At 51.0% G+C, this 14,223-nt stretch overlaps 1 protein-coding gene across 4 annotated transcripts in view; it reads right to left on the bottom strand.

The window, feature by feature from the left end:
• RASGRF2 (Ras protein specific guanine nucleotide releasing factor 2) overlaps nucleotides 1-14,223 on the bottom strand; it is a 217,825-nt gene that overhangs the window by 133,636 nt on the left and 69,966 nt on the right. For all 4 annotated transcript variants that reach the window (XM_051854059.3, XM_051854060.3, XM_051854061.3 and 1 more), the window contains 2 exons: nucleotides 6,057-6,204; nucleotides 4,939-5,028 (listed from right to left, as the gene is read on the bottom strand). In XM_051854059.3, the coding sequence (XP_051710019.3) occupies nucleotides 4,939-5,028; nucleotides 6,057-6,204 (238 nt within the window). The remainder of the gene's footprint in view (nucleotides 1-4,938; nucleotides 5,029-6,056; nucleotides 6,205-14,223) is intronic.

Raw genomic sequence — 14,223 nt, 5'->3', positions numbered from 1 at the left:
ATCTGCACCCCCATGTTTATTACAGCTCGATTCACAATAGCTAAGATATGGAATCAACCCAGATGTCCATCAACTGAAGACTGGATGAAGAAATTATGACACACACACACACACACACACACACTATGGAACACTACACAGCAGTAAAAAAAATGAAATCCTGTCCTTTGCAACTGGAAACCATTATACTTAGTGAAATAAGCCAGTCACAAAAAGACAAAGACCATACGGTCTCTCTGAACTGCGGTAACTAATAGAGTACCTACAACAGTAATCTACAGGAGCAAAACTGACACTTTGTGATGCAAGTATTTTGAACAGCCCTTGTCTTGACTGTTGAGGAACAACGTTTTTTTGTTTGCTTGTTTTTGCTTTTGTTTCTTTCTACTTCATACTATTCAGGGAACTCTATTTAGTGTAGGGTTAATCTTCTGAGTATAAAATTAACTGAAAATACATCTTTTTAAAAAATGAGAGGAGCTGGTGCTGTGGTATAGTGGGTAAAGCTGCTGCCTGCAATGCAGGCATCCCATATGGGCACCAGTTCGAATCCTGGCTGCTCCATTTCCAATCCAGCTCTCTGCTATGGCCTGAGAAAGCAGTGGAAAATGGCCCAAGTCCTTGGGCCCCTGCACCCACATGGGAGACGCTCCTAGCTTTGGAATGGTGCGGCTCTGGCCATTGTAGCCATCTACGAAGTGAAGCAGTGTATGGAAGACCTCTCTCTCTCTCTCTCTCTCTCTCTCTCTTTCTCTCTCTGCATCTCTGTAACTCTGCCTTTCAAATAAATAAATAAATCTTAAAAAAAGTAAGAATGGGAATGGGAGAATGAGGTGGAAGAAGGGTGGGAGTATAGGCAGGAGGGATCTAGGGTGGGAAGAATCACCATGTTCCCAAATTTGTATATATGAAATACATGAAGTTTGTATTCTTCAAATAAAATTTTAAAAAAAAGAAAAGAAAAACCCATGCTTGAAGTTTTTGCACCAAAGCGAATGTATCTTTTAACTGCATGTTCCTGTGAGCTCTGTGCACCTCCAGGCCCAGGCACTTCCCAGGCACAGCCTTTCCAGGACTGGCTGACTCCACTTAGCACCCTGTCCTCGTGGCTGTGCCCAGCTGAAGCAGGTGCCAGAGCCTTCTCCCACATGTGCACATCCACTGTACACGGATACCACATTTTGCGATTCTGTCTGTGTCCACGGACATTCTGGTTGCTCCCAAGTCTGGGCTACTGTGAACCTGAGTGTGCAAATATCTCTTCAAGATTCTAGTCCAGTTTTCAGGTTTTTTGGTCATACACACAAAAGAGGGATTGCAGGATCATATTTTTACTTTTAACTTTTTTGAGGAACTTCCTTGATGTTTTTCACAGGCACTGCACCATTTGACAGTCTAAGTGGACAACTGTTCCACTTCTCCACGCCCTCGACAACACTTGTTCTGGCTTCTGTTTGTTTTGTTTGTTTGCTTTCATGTTAACTCTCCTAAAAGTTGTGAGATCAGATCTCACTGTACTTTTGACTGGCATTTCTCTGATGCCCAGTGATGCAAAGCATCTTTTCACAGGCTTCTTGGCCATCTGTACATTGTTTTTGAACAATGGATGACTCATTGCCCATTTTAAAACAGGTCATCTGATTTTTTTGTTGCTGAATTCTGTTTTGTTTCTGCTAAGCTTATACTATGAGTGTCAGAGATCAGTTCTTCCAACCCCTTCCTTGAGGAACAAGCAAGCTGAATTCCACAGTAAGTCACAGAGCTAGCAACGCTACAAGGTTCTATTTTTCACTTACCTTTCATTGCTACAATACTTTCCAAGCCACAGAGGCAAGATAAACATGAACTATTTGCAACAGAAATTGTTTTATGGAAAAATGGAATATAATTTAATATGAAGTCAATTTTGTATAAAACAAGATAGGCTCTAATATTGATCTGAACTCCCCAGGTATGATTTGAAAAACAGACAAACCTGAGAAAGTGCATGGGCCTGTGTGCTTCAACCAAACAATAAACATGTATTGAACATCTGTTGTTTTCATTTATTTTGAAATGCAGAGAAAGAGACAAATTGGATCACAGGAGGAGAAGTCACTCATCTACTGGTTCAATCCTCCAGAGCCTGAAACAGCCAGGAGCCCATAACTCCACCCACATCTCCAACGCGGGTGGCAGGGACTCAACTACTTGAGCCAGCAGAGTGCACATCAACAGGAAACTGGAGGCAGAAGCAGAGCCAGGGCTCGAACCCAGGTATCGAGCTCAGGTACTCACGTGGGAGCTGGGTAGCCCAAGCAGCATTCTAACTGCTGTGCCAGTGCCTGCCTTGAACATCTTTCAAATGTTCAGGTAAAAGCTGGGTCCTGAGCAGACATAATCCTTAACCTAAAGGCTCCACCTCTAACCAGCTGGGGGAACCTTGAACTCTCATCCTCTCCTCATTCATAAAACAACTGACCAAAAATTAAAGAGTCTTTTCTCAACATAAACTACCATGTGATAAAATATATGAGACAGCGTGAGATGTGGTGGACACAGCAACGTAGCAGACTGCAAGCTGACCATAACTGAACGCATTAGACCACCGCCGACTCTTCTTTCTCGGGAAGCACTGTTATTGAGTCAAGGCCTCCCAAAACTTCTTATTTCTTCCATATATGTCATGCTTGTGGTCTAAATCACCATGTACTTAAAGAACAACCCTTAATTTTGCAATGCTCCTGATGCTGTCACCATACTACCAATTCCCATTCAAGGGTTAAGACTGCTGCACTTCAAATGATGAACATTCAGCAAATTTTAATATAATGATGTGGGGGCAAAATATGCAAACTCTGCAGGGTGAATAATATACATATTATTTGGGGAACTCTAGTGAATAATTTTCATGAACTATAACCAATTTCAAGTTTCGATCTCTTGAAATTAAAAAATTACACTTATATTTGTCTAGATCAGAATAGAGAAGCAATGGGGCCAGCGCTGTGGCATAGTGGGTAAAGCTGCCACCTGTGGTGCCAGCATCTCACATGGGAGCCAGTTTGAGCCCCTGCTGCTCCACTTCCAATCCAGCCCTCTGCTATGGCCCGGGAAAGCAGGAGAAGATGGCCCAAGAGCTTGGGCCCCTGTACCCACATGGGAGATCCAGAAGAAGCTCCCAGCTTCTGGCTTTGGATCAACACAGCTCCAGCCATTGCGGCCATTTGGGCAGTGAACCAGCAGATGGAAGACCTCTCTCTCTCCTTGTCTCTGCCCTCTCTGTAACTCTGCCTTTCAAATAAATAAAGAAAGAAATCTTTAAAAAAATAAGTTCATGAACAAATCTAATTAAAATATTTGAAAAATAGTGAAACAACTCACTTAAAAACATTCTTCTCCACAAAGACATTAATTTGAGATTTAAAGGATAAAAAGTTAATTTTATAACCAATTGAATAAATTCAAAAATAGTTTAAAATGATTTAAGAAATAGAAAGGTGAGAAAAACATTTAAAAAAAAGAAAGGTATTATACCATGATTCTTCCATTTAACAGAACTATTTTCAAAACCAACTAAGTGGCTGGCGCCGCGGCTCACTAGGCTAATCCTCCACCTTGTGGCGCCGGCACACCAGGTTCTAGTCCCAGTCGGGGCGCCGCATTCTGTCCCGGTTGCCCCTCTTCCAGGCCAGCTCTCTGCTGTGGCCAGGGAGTGCAGTGGAGGATGGCCCAAGTCCTTGGGCCCTGCACCCCATGGGAGACCAGGAGAAGCACCTGGCTCCTGCCATCGGATCAGCGCGGTGCGCCGGCCGCGGCAGCCATTGGAGGGTGAACCAACGGCAAAGGGAGACCTTTCTCTCTGTCTCTCTCTCTCTCACTGTCCACTCTGCCTGTCAAAAAAAAAAAACAAAAAAAACAAAAAAAACTAAGTGGAACTTTTTGCTTCATCAAACCTTTCTATTTGCTTCATCAAACCTTTCTATATCTTTGGGCAGATGTTGCTGGCTGTCCACATCTTTACTGACAGCTTCCACAACAGAACTGAAAACTCGCTGTTATTAATATCTTCGTTTACATGTAACTGCATACTAATAAAAGAAAAGCCTTAGCACTGCTCTTGCAACACAAACAAGACCCAAATAAAATTCTTTCAATCCTAAAGGAATGGTGCCACTCTGGTTTCTTTCCATCTTTTGAAAACTGAAAACACACACCTTAGCCCTAAGAATCATTTCTACTTTAAGTCTTGATCAACATTTAAAGTTTTATGACAGATAAACTACTGAACTTAAGTTAACAAGTATTTCATGTAGAAAGTAGGAGTAAGAAGAAGTGAAGACTGAAGACATGCGTGCAGGACAAGCTCTTTCAATGTGACGCTTTTTGCAGAATGTTAAGATTATGGACTCAAAACCCAGACCACAGAAATCAAAGCAGGGTGGGCTAGAGTGGGTGGCCATGCCCAAGTCTTTGCAAAAGGTGAGCAGCCGCAGATGGCAGCAGGATGGAAAGACCGGTGACTGCAGATGTCAGACGAGAAACCACAATAAAGCAACCCTGAACACGTGTATTGATGTGCCTACCAGTCACCCCACATGTCCAGAATGAACAATTCTCCCCAAATAGCACTGAGGATCAAAGCCGCAAGAAAGATCTTGGACGTAAAACTGAAAGAACTATTCCCCCTACACATGACAGCAGCACAAAGCCAGGAGGCTCCACAGCCCTCGGTGAACCCAGCCAGGGAACACAACTGACGTCACGGCAGGTCCTGGCCTCCTTCCCACACAGCCCCAAGCAGATGCCCAAAACTGGAAAGAACCTACAAGCCGCCGTTCTCTGGAGAAGCCGAGGATGGAGCCTGCTCGGGGCGGGGGAGGCCAGGAGCCCTCAGCAGGACAGCCCCGGCTGCCCAGCTCAGAGCTCGGGGCTGCACACCGCCTCCACCACACCCACCTTTTTGATCTTCTTGATGTCCGGGTCCTCATCTTCTTGGTTGCTGTGGTAAGGGCGCATCCGCTCCTTGGTTTTATTGAGAGCGATGATCTGCAACACAGAATCAGTCCGAGTGGTGATCTGGGAAATACTGGGCAAGGCCCCCCGGGCTCTCACACTCTCTGCACTCTCTTCCTTGTGCTGATGTGGAGGGCCCCACGCACTACTCCTAACTGGGGTTACGCACAAGAGCGCTCACAGAGGGACTGGACAGTGACCTGGGGCCTGGGTCAGGAGAAATGCCAGCCCTAGACTCGGCACCCAGTGCCAAGGCCTCCTTGGGAGCTCAGGGACGTGGTACCCATGTTGCCACGAGGTCTCTAAACACAGGGACACCCAACCACAGCTCCTGTTCCCAGAACCAGCCAGTGTCCTTCTCAGGACACACGGAGCAGCCCTCATAGGCATCCTGGGGGAGACGGTGACCACCAGGGGAAGCTCGGAGCCAGGATTTGGTCCCGGTCAACCAGGGGGACCACTCAGGACCACCAGCAAGCAGATGCCTGAGCAGCTGGGTGACCATGGCTCCACCACCCCTCCTGTTCTCCTGGACATCAGCCTCAGGTGCTGGGGGTGCAGGACCCGGGAGGGTCACAGCTGGGACGAGGTGACAGTCAGCACAGGGGAGGAGACCAGGCAAGGGGCACCCTAGCAACTGTCTTTCAGTTCAACCCAAATGCGCTTTCTACAGAGGGGGGAGCTGGACCCCTTTGATCTGCAGGAAGCAACGTTTTCTGAACTCACTTCTGGCGCCCCCTGACTTGTCGTTTCGGACTTTACTGCATCTATGCCAGGGTTGCGATTGCCAAAGTGGTCACAGCTACCCAGTTTGGCCAGCTCCTGAATTTCCGACTCAGCCGAGGACATCAGGAGCACACGCCATCCTGCTAAGTTCTCATCGCACATTGACCTAACGCCCACAGGGACCACGGAGTCAGGTCGGGGTCGGGAGCCCAGCGGGCAAGTGCTGATGGCAGAGGAACGCAGGCTGCGGTGGACACTCTGCCTGCTCTGCCACACGTGATCTCAGGAGACGAGCGCGTGCGAGAAACAGGGAAGGGATCTCCCGCGGGGAATACCTCTGACTTCAGCCTTTCGATTTCCGTGTCTTGGTCTTCAAGTTGATGGCGAAGCTGGTTAGCTGCAATCTTTTCTGTCTCCACAATCTGAACTAGATGAATATACTTTTGCATCAGAACTTCCCTCTCGATCAGAATGTCTGAGTAGCTTGAGAGAAAATGGCACAGTTAGTCACGGAGGAATCGTCCACCACAGCTCCACGTCAGCAGCACACACCACACTGAGAGAAGCACTCGCCAACACGTTTGCTGGCAAGCTCTAGAAACACCGATTCCAGCTTGCATTTGTGATCCCTCAACAACGCAGAATGTGAGGGTCAACGTCATGGTGCAGCAGGTGAAGCTGCTGCCCACAATGCCAGCATCTCAGATGGGTGCCGGTTCGAGTCCCTGTTGCTGCACGTCTGATCCAGCTCCCTGCTAATGCATCTGGGAAAGCAGTGGAAGATAGCCCAGGACCTTGGGCCCTTGCACCTGCGCGGGAGACCCAGAAGGAGTTCCTGCCTCATGGCTTCATCCTGGCCCAGCCCAGCCGTGGTGACTATTTGGGGAGTGAACCAGTGGACAGAAGACTGATATCTCTCTGTCTCTTCTTCTCTCTGTAATTCTTTCAAATAAACAAATCTTTTTTAAAAAATCTGAGCTATCATCGCTTCACATGTTCTAAGAGTTTATCGTAACAAAAATACTATCAAATAAGTGAGGAAAAGGCCAAAGTCAAAATAGTTTGAAAAAGGAAGCAGTGTCTCCTTTAACAAAGAAAGGGTGGTCTTGTGGCTCAGCAGCACGCGGCTCCCAGGGGCGCTATCCAGGGTGCTTCAGGAGGAGGCACGTGCCAATCACAGGGGAGCTGCCGCAAGAAGACTGCACAACATTGGAAAACTCAAGACTCTGCCGGGACCGCCAGCTCAGCTAGCTCAGGGTGGCGAGAACACACACGGCTCTCTTTCTAGAACCAAAAGGAGCAACACTTCCATTCTAGAAACAGGTTCAATTATGGGGACCCAGACTCCAGCACAAGCTGGTGTCCACTTCTCTGCCTGAGGGCAGCAAAGACACAATTTGCTCTGAGATTCCCGTTGGCAAGGCAGTGGTGTGGCACCTGCAGCTCTGCCCCAGGTCTTCTCGCGCTGGTCAGCGTGCCGAATTGCCTGTGCCTTCATCCATATAATGGTATGATAACAGTAATTAAGGTTAATGGTTACTATCCACCCGGGGCATAGCACGTACATCGATCATCTCATCTCCCAGCCAGCAAGCCCAGGAGGTGCGATTTCTGATCCTCAACACAGAGAAAGGATCTGATCTCACAGATCACACACTGGCCTCAGACAGCACAGCGAGTGGGTGGCACGGCTGGCCTTCCACCCAAGGTCTGTCTGACCCCGCACCAGCGTTCTCAACCACAGCTGAACTGTCTCTGTGATGAGAAACAGCGCCCTGGGTATAAACAGGAGTGCTGCCGCAGAGGCGTGCTGAGACGGTCAGATGGCCGCCCAGGCCTCTTCTCTGAGAGCTTGAGCCATCGTGGCTGAGTTGCCACCAAAAACCTGCCCTCAAGGCCGGGGCAGCCAGCCTGGAGGAGATCGGCAGCCCAAGCTGAGCCGAATGGTTTCAACACTTCTGTGCTTGCTCGTCAGTCTTTGGAGAAACGCACCAGCTGGGTTACAAGTGTGCTTAGCTTGGCACTCGGAAGCAAAGCAGCACTTTGTGTTCTCTGCACGCCAGGAGAGAGGCAGAAGACAAATGCAATCCAGGACGCGAGCTGCATGGATGCAGACGGGACGCCAGGGTCTGCCTCCCTTCACCTCCAGGGTCCCGCTGACAGGCTAGGGGAGTGCTTTCTGTGCGAAGAGGGACCGATGACAGCACTACGAGACAGGAGAGTGTGCCAGATGGTTTATAAACTCCAGGAAGAGAGCACCCAAGCTGAACTCACGTGGGGGGGGGGGGGGACGAGGGCCACAGACATGATGGGCACAGACACTCTCAGAGGCTCCTCTTGGGGTCCCCACCAAGACAGCCCAGGGCAGCCGATGGCCACAGGGCACGGGAGGTGACAGGAGGCCAAACGCAGAAGCGTCCAGCACATCTGGAAGCCAGGTGTCTTTCACACCGCCCCCCCCCCCCCCGAAGGCAGCAGAAAGCACCGCTGGCGCCATGACGTCCCCCAGGGCACGATCCAAGATCTGCTGTGTGGAAGAGGGAGCCACCTGCCCGAGAAAGGCTTGTGAAGGCGCAGCAGAAGCTGCCGCCTGTGACGCTGCCCCCACAGGGGAGCCAGTCTGAGGACCTGCTTCCCACCCAGCTCCCTGCTGATGGCGTGAGAAGGCGCTGGACGACAGCCCCGGTCCTTGGGCCCCTATGTCCATGTGGGAGACCCGGATGGAGCTTTTGGCTCCCAGCTTCAGCCTCACCCAGCCCTGGCCACTGCAGTCATTTGGGGAGTGGACAGTGGATGGAGGATTTCTCCCTTTCTCTGAAATTCTTTCACATCAATAAATAAATAATCTTTAAAGGCTCTTAATAAGGGAGTCAGACTCCAAGACACGGCAAAGCTCAACTCCAGACAGCCTCTGCAGACACAACCATGAAACAAAAAAGCAAAGGCTATTTTTCTGCTGTGTAACCAATTCTCCCAAGTGCAGAGGCTTGCAACAGTACATATTCATCGTCTCCTCAGCTCTGGGGCCAGGAGTCCAGGCCGACTCTGGTGAGGGCCCTACTCAGGGTCTCCCGTGGCCACGATGCAGCTGCTGGCCGAGTCTCAGCTGGGGGAGGACCTTCCTGCAAACACATTCCCACTGCAGGAGAAACCTGTTTCCCTGCATTAAGGACTGCGTAGCCACTGCCTGCTGCTACCTTTTTGTTCTTGTTGTTGTTTGTTTTGTTTTGTTTCATTTCTTAAGATTTATTTATTTATTTGAAAGTCACAGTTACACACAGAGAGGGGAAGCAGACAGAGAGAGAGAGGTCTTCCACCTGATGGTTCACTCCCCAGTTGGCCGCAACGGCTGGAGCTGCGCCAATCCGAAGCCAGGAGCCAGGAGCTTCCACTGGGTCTCCCACGCAGGTGCAGGGGCCCAAGGACTCGGGCCATCTTCCACTGCTTTCCCAGCCATAGCAGAGAGTTGGATTGGAAGTGGAGCAGCCGGGTCTCAAACCAGTGCCCAAATGGGATGCCGGTACCTTAAGCCAGGACATTAACCCACTGTGCCACAGCGCCGGCCCTGCTTTTTTTTTAAGACTTATTTATTTGGAAGTCAAGTTACAGAGGAGAGGCAGAGGCAGAGAGGGAGAGAGACCTTCTATCTGCTGGTTCATTCCCCAAATGGCCACAATGGTCAGGGCTAGGCCAGGCCAAAGGCAGGAGCCAGGAGCTTCATCAGGATCTCCCACGTGGATGCAGGGGCCCAAGCACTTGCTGTCCTCTGTTGCTTTCCCAGGCACATTAACAGGGAACTGGATGGAAAGTGGAGCAGCCAGGACTTGAACCAGTGCCCCCATGGGATGCTGGTATTGCAGACGGTGGCTTTTCCCACTATGCCCCAGCGCCAGCCCTGCTGGCCTCTCTGTCCTCCCTGAAGCCTGCATCTGGTGAGGTCAGGCACGCAGAAGGATCTCCCTCTTGACTTCAGTCTGCCATGCATCTTCACACATGCCTCTCCTCGGCCACAGGACGTCATCTAATCAGAGACTGAGGCTCCCATGGTGCCTAGCGGAGCCTAGCAGCCAGCAGCAAGCACAGGTCCCAACCCCGTGGGCTCGGTATGGAATCACACAAGGAAGACTCCCACCTGCCTCCCTGCTGTCTACCCACACACCTGGAGAGACAGCTGACAGGTGTTGCAGAAACCTGCATTCACAGTCGCAGACTTAGCCTAGGCCAGCTCCCCATCACAGCCCACACAGTGCTTCACTTAGACAACTGAGAACACCAAGCCTCCCCACCCCCAAAAGAGGCCCCTGCAGCGGGCAGCGGATGGCCCATGACCCCTGCCTTTGGTTCCCACGCCCTGTGTGGACTCCGACCCCCTTGTGGGAGCTGGACCTAATGACCCCCTTAGAAGGAATCAGGTTTGGCAGAGCGGGGGGCAGCCTTTCCAGGCCAGCTGATGAGAGGGCCCCGCTTCTCTCCCACCTGCCTCCCGCTGTCTTCTCAGAGGAAAGCAGGCTTCCAGCTGTGAGTCGCTGCTCAGGGCCCACATACACTGAGCGAGGTCGCGCCAACGCCACCTAGCAGCTGAGGTCGACCCCAGCACTGGGGAGGGGCTGTGTCCTTGCACCAACGCCACCTAGCAGCTGAGGTGGACCCAGCACTGGGGAGGGGCTGCGTCCTTGCAGCAACAGCTGAGTGGGCCCACACGCTGACCGCACCCTGGATGACACCGCAAGTCTGGCTGTGATCACTGCCATAGGAGAGACTGGGGCAAAGGCCCCAGCACAGCCAGGCCGGGGTTCCTGACCCACAGAAGCTGCGGGAGTAGACAGCTGCGTATTGCCTGACGCAAGATGGAGTCAGTCGCAAGCAGCACTGTGCGTGGGAAACAAACACGGCTCTCAATGCACCTAGACCCCACAGGAAACCAGGATAATTCAGGCAATGAGACTCACTACACTCAGAAAGACATGGCGGAATGTTGGAACCATAAGGCAAGAGGAGAACGCCATGGAAAAGAAGTCATCAGGTAACAAGGGGGTCCTTGGGAACAAACAGTAATGGCTGCAGTTCTATTTGTCAATGGAAGCACCGGGCCGTACGCCAGAGATCACAGAGATAGCGCAGAACGCTGACCAAACTCAGAGACTGCAAGTAGGAAAGACCTTAAGTGACAAGGGAGCACAGATCTGAGAGTGACTACGGAGGGGGTTCCGGAAGGGGAAGAGACAGGGCCCCCGAGGAGGAGGAGGAAAGCAAGAAATGCAAGATCCCCCCCGAACCAAACACAGCACAGTGCCCAGGCCAGGCAGCGTCAGCGGCTCACCCCAGCAAGCGATCAGAGTCCCAGGAAAAACAGCCCCTCTGCAGGAAGAGAGAGTCGGGCTGAACGCACACTGCACACTGCTCATCACAACCCAGGATTCTCAGGACAGCAGAGAACTGCAAAGAAACTGAGTGCTTAAATAAAGCTTCATTCATTCATCTGAAAGAGCGGCAGAGAGGGAGACAGGAGAAAGAAATCATCCATTTGCTGGTTCACTCCCCAAATGGCCAGGCCAATGCCAGGAACCACATCTGGGTCTCCCATGTGGGTGGCATGCGTCCAAGCACTTGGGCCATCTTCTGTGGCTTTCCCAGGGACATCAGGAGGGAGCTGGATTGGGAGTGAAGCAGCAGGAATTCGAACCCGCATTTCTATGGGATGTAGGCACCACACGTGGCAATCTGCTATGCCACAACTGCCAGCCCCAGAGAAAATATTTGAGCCTAAATTCCTAGACCCAGGCAGCCAGTGTAACCAAGGGCTAGGTCAGGATGGAAAAGGTTTGCTGAGCTGATCAAACTCGCACAGGGAAATACTACCCAACCCAACGAAACAGAAATAACAAAACGGCGCAGAACAGAAGAAACCAACCCAGAGAAAGTGCAAGAAGCTGGCAGGAAACCAGGACACAAGCACTGCTCTCTGGGGAGGAGCAAACCTTCACTTGCAAAGCCCACATGCCATTCTCTTGGATCAACACCAACCTCAATGCTTTGGCACATAATATTTATGGTAACCACGATGCAAAGGCCCCTTACTAGTTTTTAACTTTCACAGTCAACCTCTGGCAAAAATACAGAGGCTTAATTGAACTTAGAGAGCAGGATATAAATGTTCAAAAGTTTATACAGTGAGAATAAATCATAATGAAAGCTGTAAAACCTCAGGGCTGGAGGAGAGAAAACAAAATACAAACACGCTTAATGTCTTAATTTACTTATCTTTCCTAGAAGGAAGTTAATACATACTGTCTAAAGTTGATGGATCAATAGAGGTTTAATTATATTAGTTTAGGACATAAAGTCAACTAAACAAAGAGTCAAAACGTGTTAGTACAAAAATAGACAGTGCAAACAACAGCCATGAGTAGTGTTTAAGGGTGTTAAGTTTTTCACCTGTACAGCAGGAAGCATATCCTAAAGTTAACTGGCCAAGAAATAGATGGAGGGTTCATAAAACATAACACATGAATAGCCAATAAATGCATGCAAAAAGGTCCCACTTGAGCATGTAGAAATTAGCAAAACTGGCTACGGAATGAGCGTTTGGCACAGCAGCTATGAAGCCATGTGGACGCCCACATCCCAGCAGAGTGCCTGGGTCTGAGTCCCAGCTCTGCTTCGACTCCAGCTCCCTGCTAATGCGTAAGCTGGGAGCAGCAGTGACGCCTCAAGGATCTGGGTCTCTGCCACCCACACGGGAGACCCGACCCAGCCCTGGCTGTCTGGGCACTGGGAAGTGAATGAGCAGGTGGGGGATATTCATTCTCCTCTCCTCCCACCCCCTCAGCTTCCGTCTTCTCCCCTGCCCAGCTCCGCTCCTTCCATCCCTCCCTCCCCTTCTCTCTCTCTCTCTCTCTGCCTTAAAATAAATCCATTTTTAAAAGTGTTCTCAATTGGCTCAGGTTATTAACAAACTCAGGGCTCCAGGGGAACCGCCCCACGGTGCCTGGACGAGCAGTCTGGGAGATGTCAGGATATGTCAGGATACGGAAAGGCCACCTCCACTTCTAATGACACAGTTCAAGAGGAGCATCCAAGGTGCACAAAGAAACAAGGCGTTCATTCATGAGCACAAACGTGAGAGCTGAGACCACACACGTATCGCCAGCCTCAGAACACATGCACACAACGGAATGCAACAAGGAATCTGAAATCCTCTCTTAAAGAGAAGCTGGAACACAGTGGGGGCCCGGCTTTGCGGCACAATGGGGAAAGGCAACACCGGCATCCCACATGGGCGCCAGTTTGTGTCCCGGCTGCTCCACTTCCAATCCAGCTCTCTGCTAACACACCTGGGAAAGCAGCAGAAGATGGCCCAAGTGTATGGGCTCCTGTCACCCATGTGGGAGTTCCTGGCTTCAGCCTGGCCCAGGGCTGGCTGTCATGGCTGTTTGGGTACTAAGGCAATAGGCGGTAGATTGATTGATCCAGCCATCTATCAATCTCTGTGTCATTCCACCTTTCAAACAAAAACATATTTAAAAAAATTGTTCAAAGCACTGGGCACAGAAGAAAACAAAATAGACAAAATAAATCTGTGCTCTCATGGAGCTTACAGAGAACAGACGAGGACAACGGAATGAAGCAGTGGAGTTACCTGGGGTTGGTGTGCAGAGGGAGAGATGAAGGGGGTGTTCTGGGGAGGGGTCAGCACGTAGCCCTGGTGTGAGAGGCCCTCTGAGAAGGCGGAGCTGTGCAGCTCTCCAGGCAGCAAGAAGAGCGAGCACCAAGGCCCTGTGGTGCACGCGGGCCTGGCCTGAGGACCGATAGGGCAGTGGTCTCCTGGGGGTGGGGGGGTGACAGGTACAAGGGGGAACCGGGTTCTAAAGCACAGGGACCCAGATAGTCTCAGGTTCTGCTCTGGGAGCCGGAGTTCCCATCAGGGTGTGATAAGATCTGAGCGTTCCACACAATCAGGCCGGCTGCTGTGCTGGGAGGGCAGCAGGGGGCACAGGTGAGCAGGGAGACAGTGGGGGGCTGCTGCGGTACCCCAGGCAAAAATCTCAGAGGCTGGCCCAGCTTCAGAGAAAGCGCGTGTACGAACAGGCACTGCCCGAGGGGAAAGTCAGGCGGTGCGGTTTCTTCCTCTTCACTTCACAGCCGCCAAGCCGTGCAGCTGATCTCAGCGGGGCCTCCTGGGACTGACCCTCAGTCCAGGCAGTGGGGCCCTGCCCGGCCACGGCGCCGAGCCGAGTGGATGTGCTGCACCGCCGCCCGCCGGCATCCGCCAGGATCCCTGGATGCCTGCTCTGCCTTCATCTCATGCGAGCCTCCGTGTGCTAAACACCGGTCAAGTTTAAGAAGTTTTGCTTCATCTACCCACTATTTCCTTTCTTCTCCCTTGCTTTTTAGTCCAACTCCGAGAGAGAGAGCGAGCGAGAGAGAGGAAGCTTTCTCACTGCTAAGGGAAATAATGAAACCAAGCCATAAAAATCAGCATAATGGAGGCTGGTGCCGTGG

This window comes from Oryctolagus cuniculus, chromosome 14 (assembly GCF_051225735.1).
Source record: "Oryctolagus cuniculus isolate XC-2025 breed Fujian yellow rabbit chromosome 14, ASM5122573v1, whole genome shotgun sequence".
Lineage (NCBI taxonomy): Eukaryota > Metazoa > Chordata > Mammalia > Lagomorpha > Leporidae > Oryctolagus > Oryctolagus cuniculus.
The sequence above is the reverse complement of the archived record's forward strand: the minus strand, read 5'-3'. Positions and strand labels throughout refer to the sequence as shown.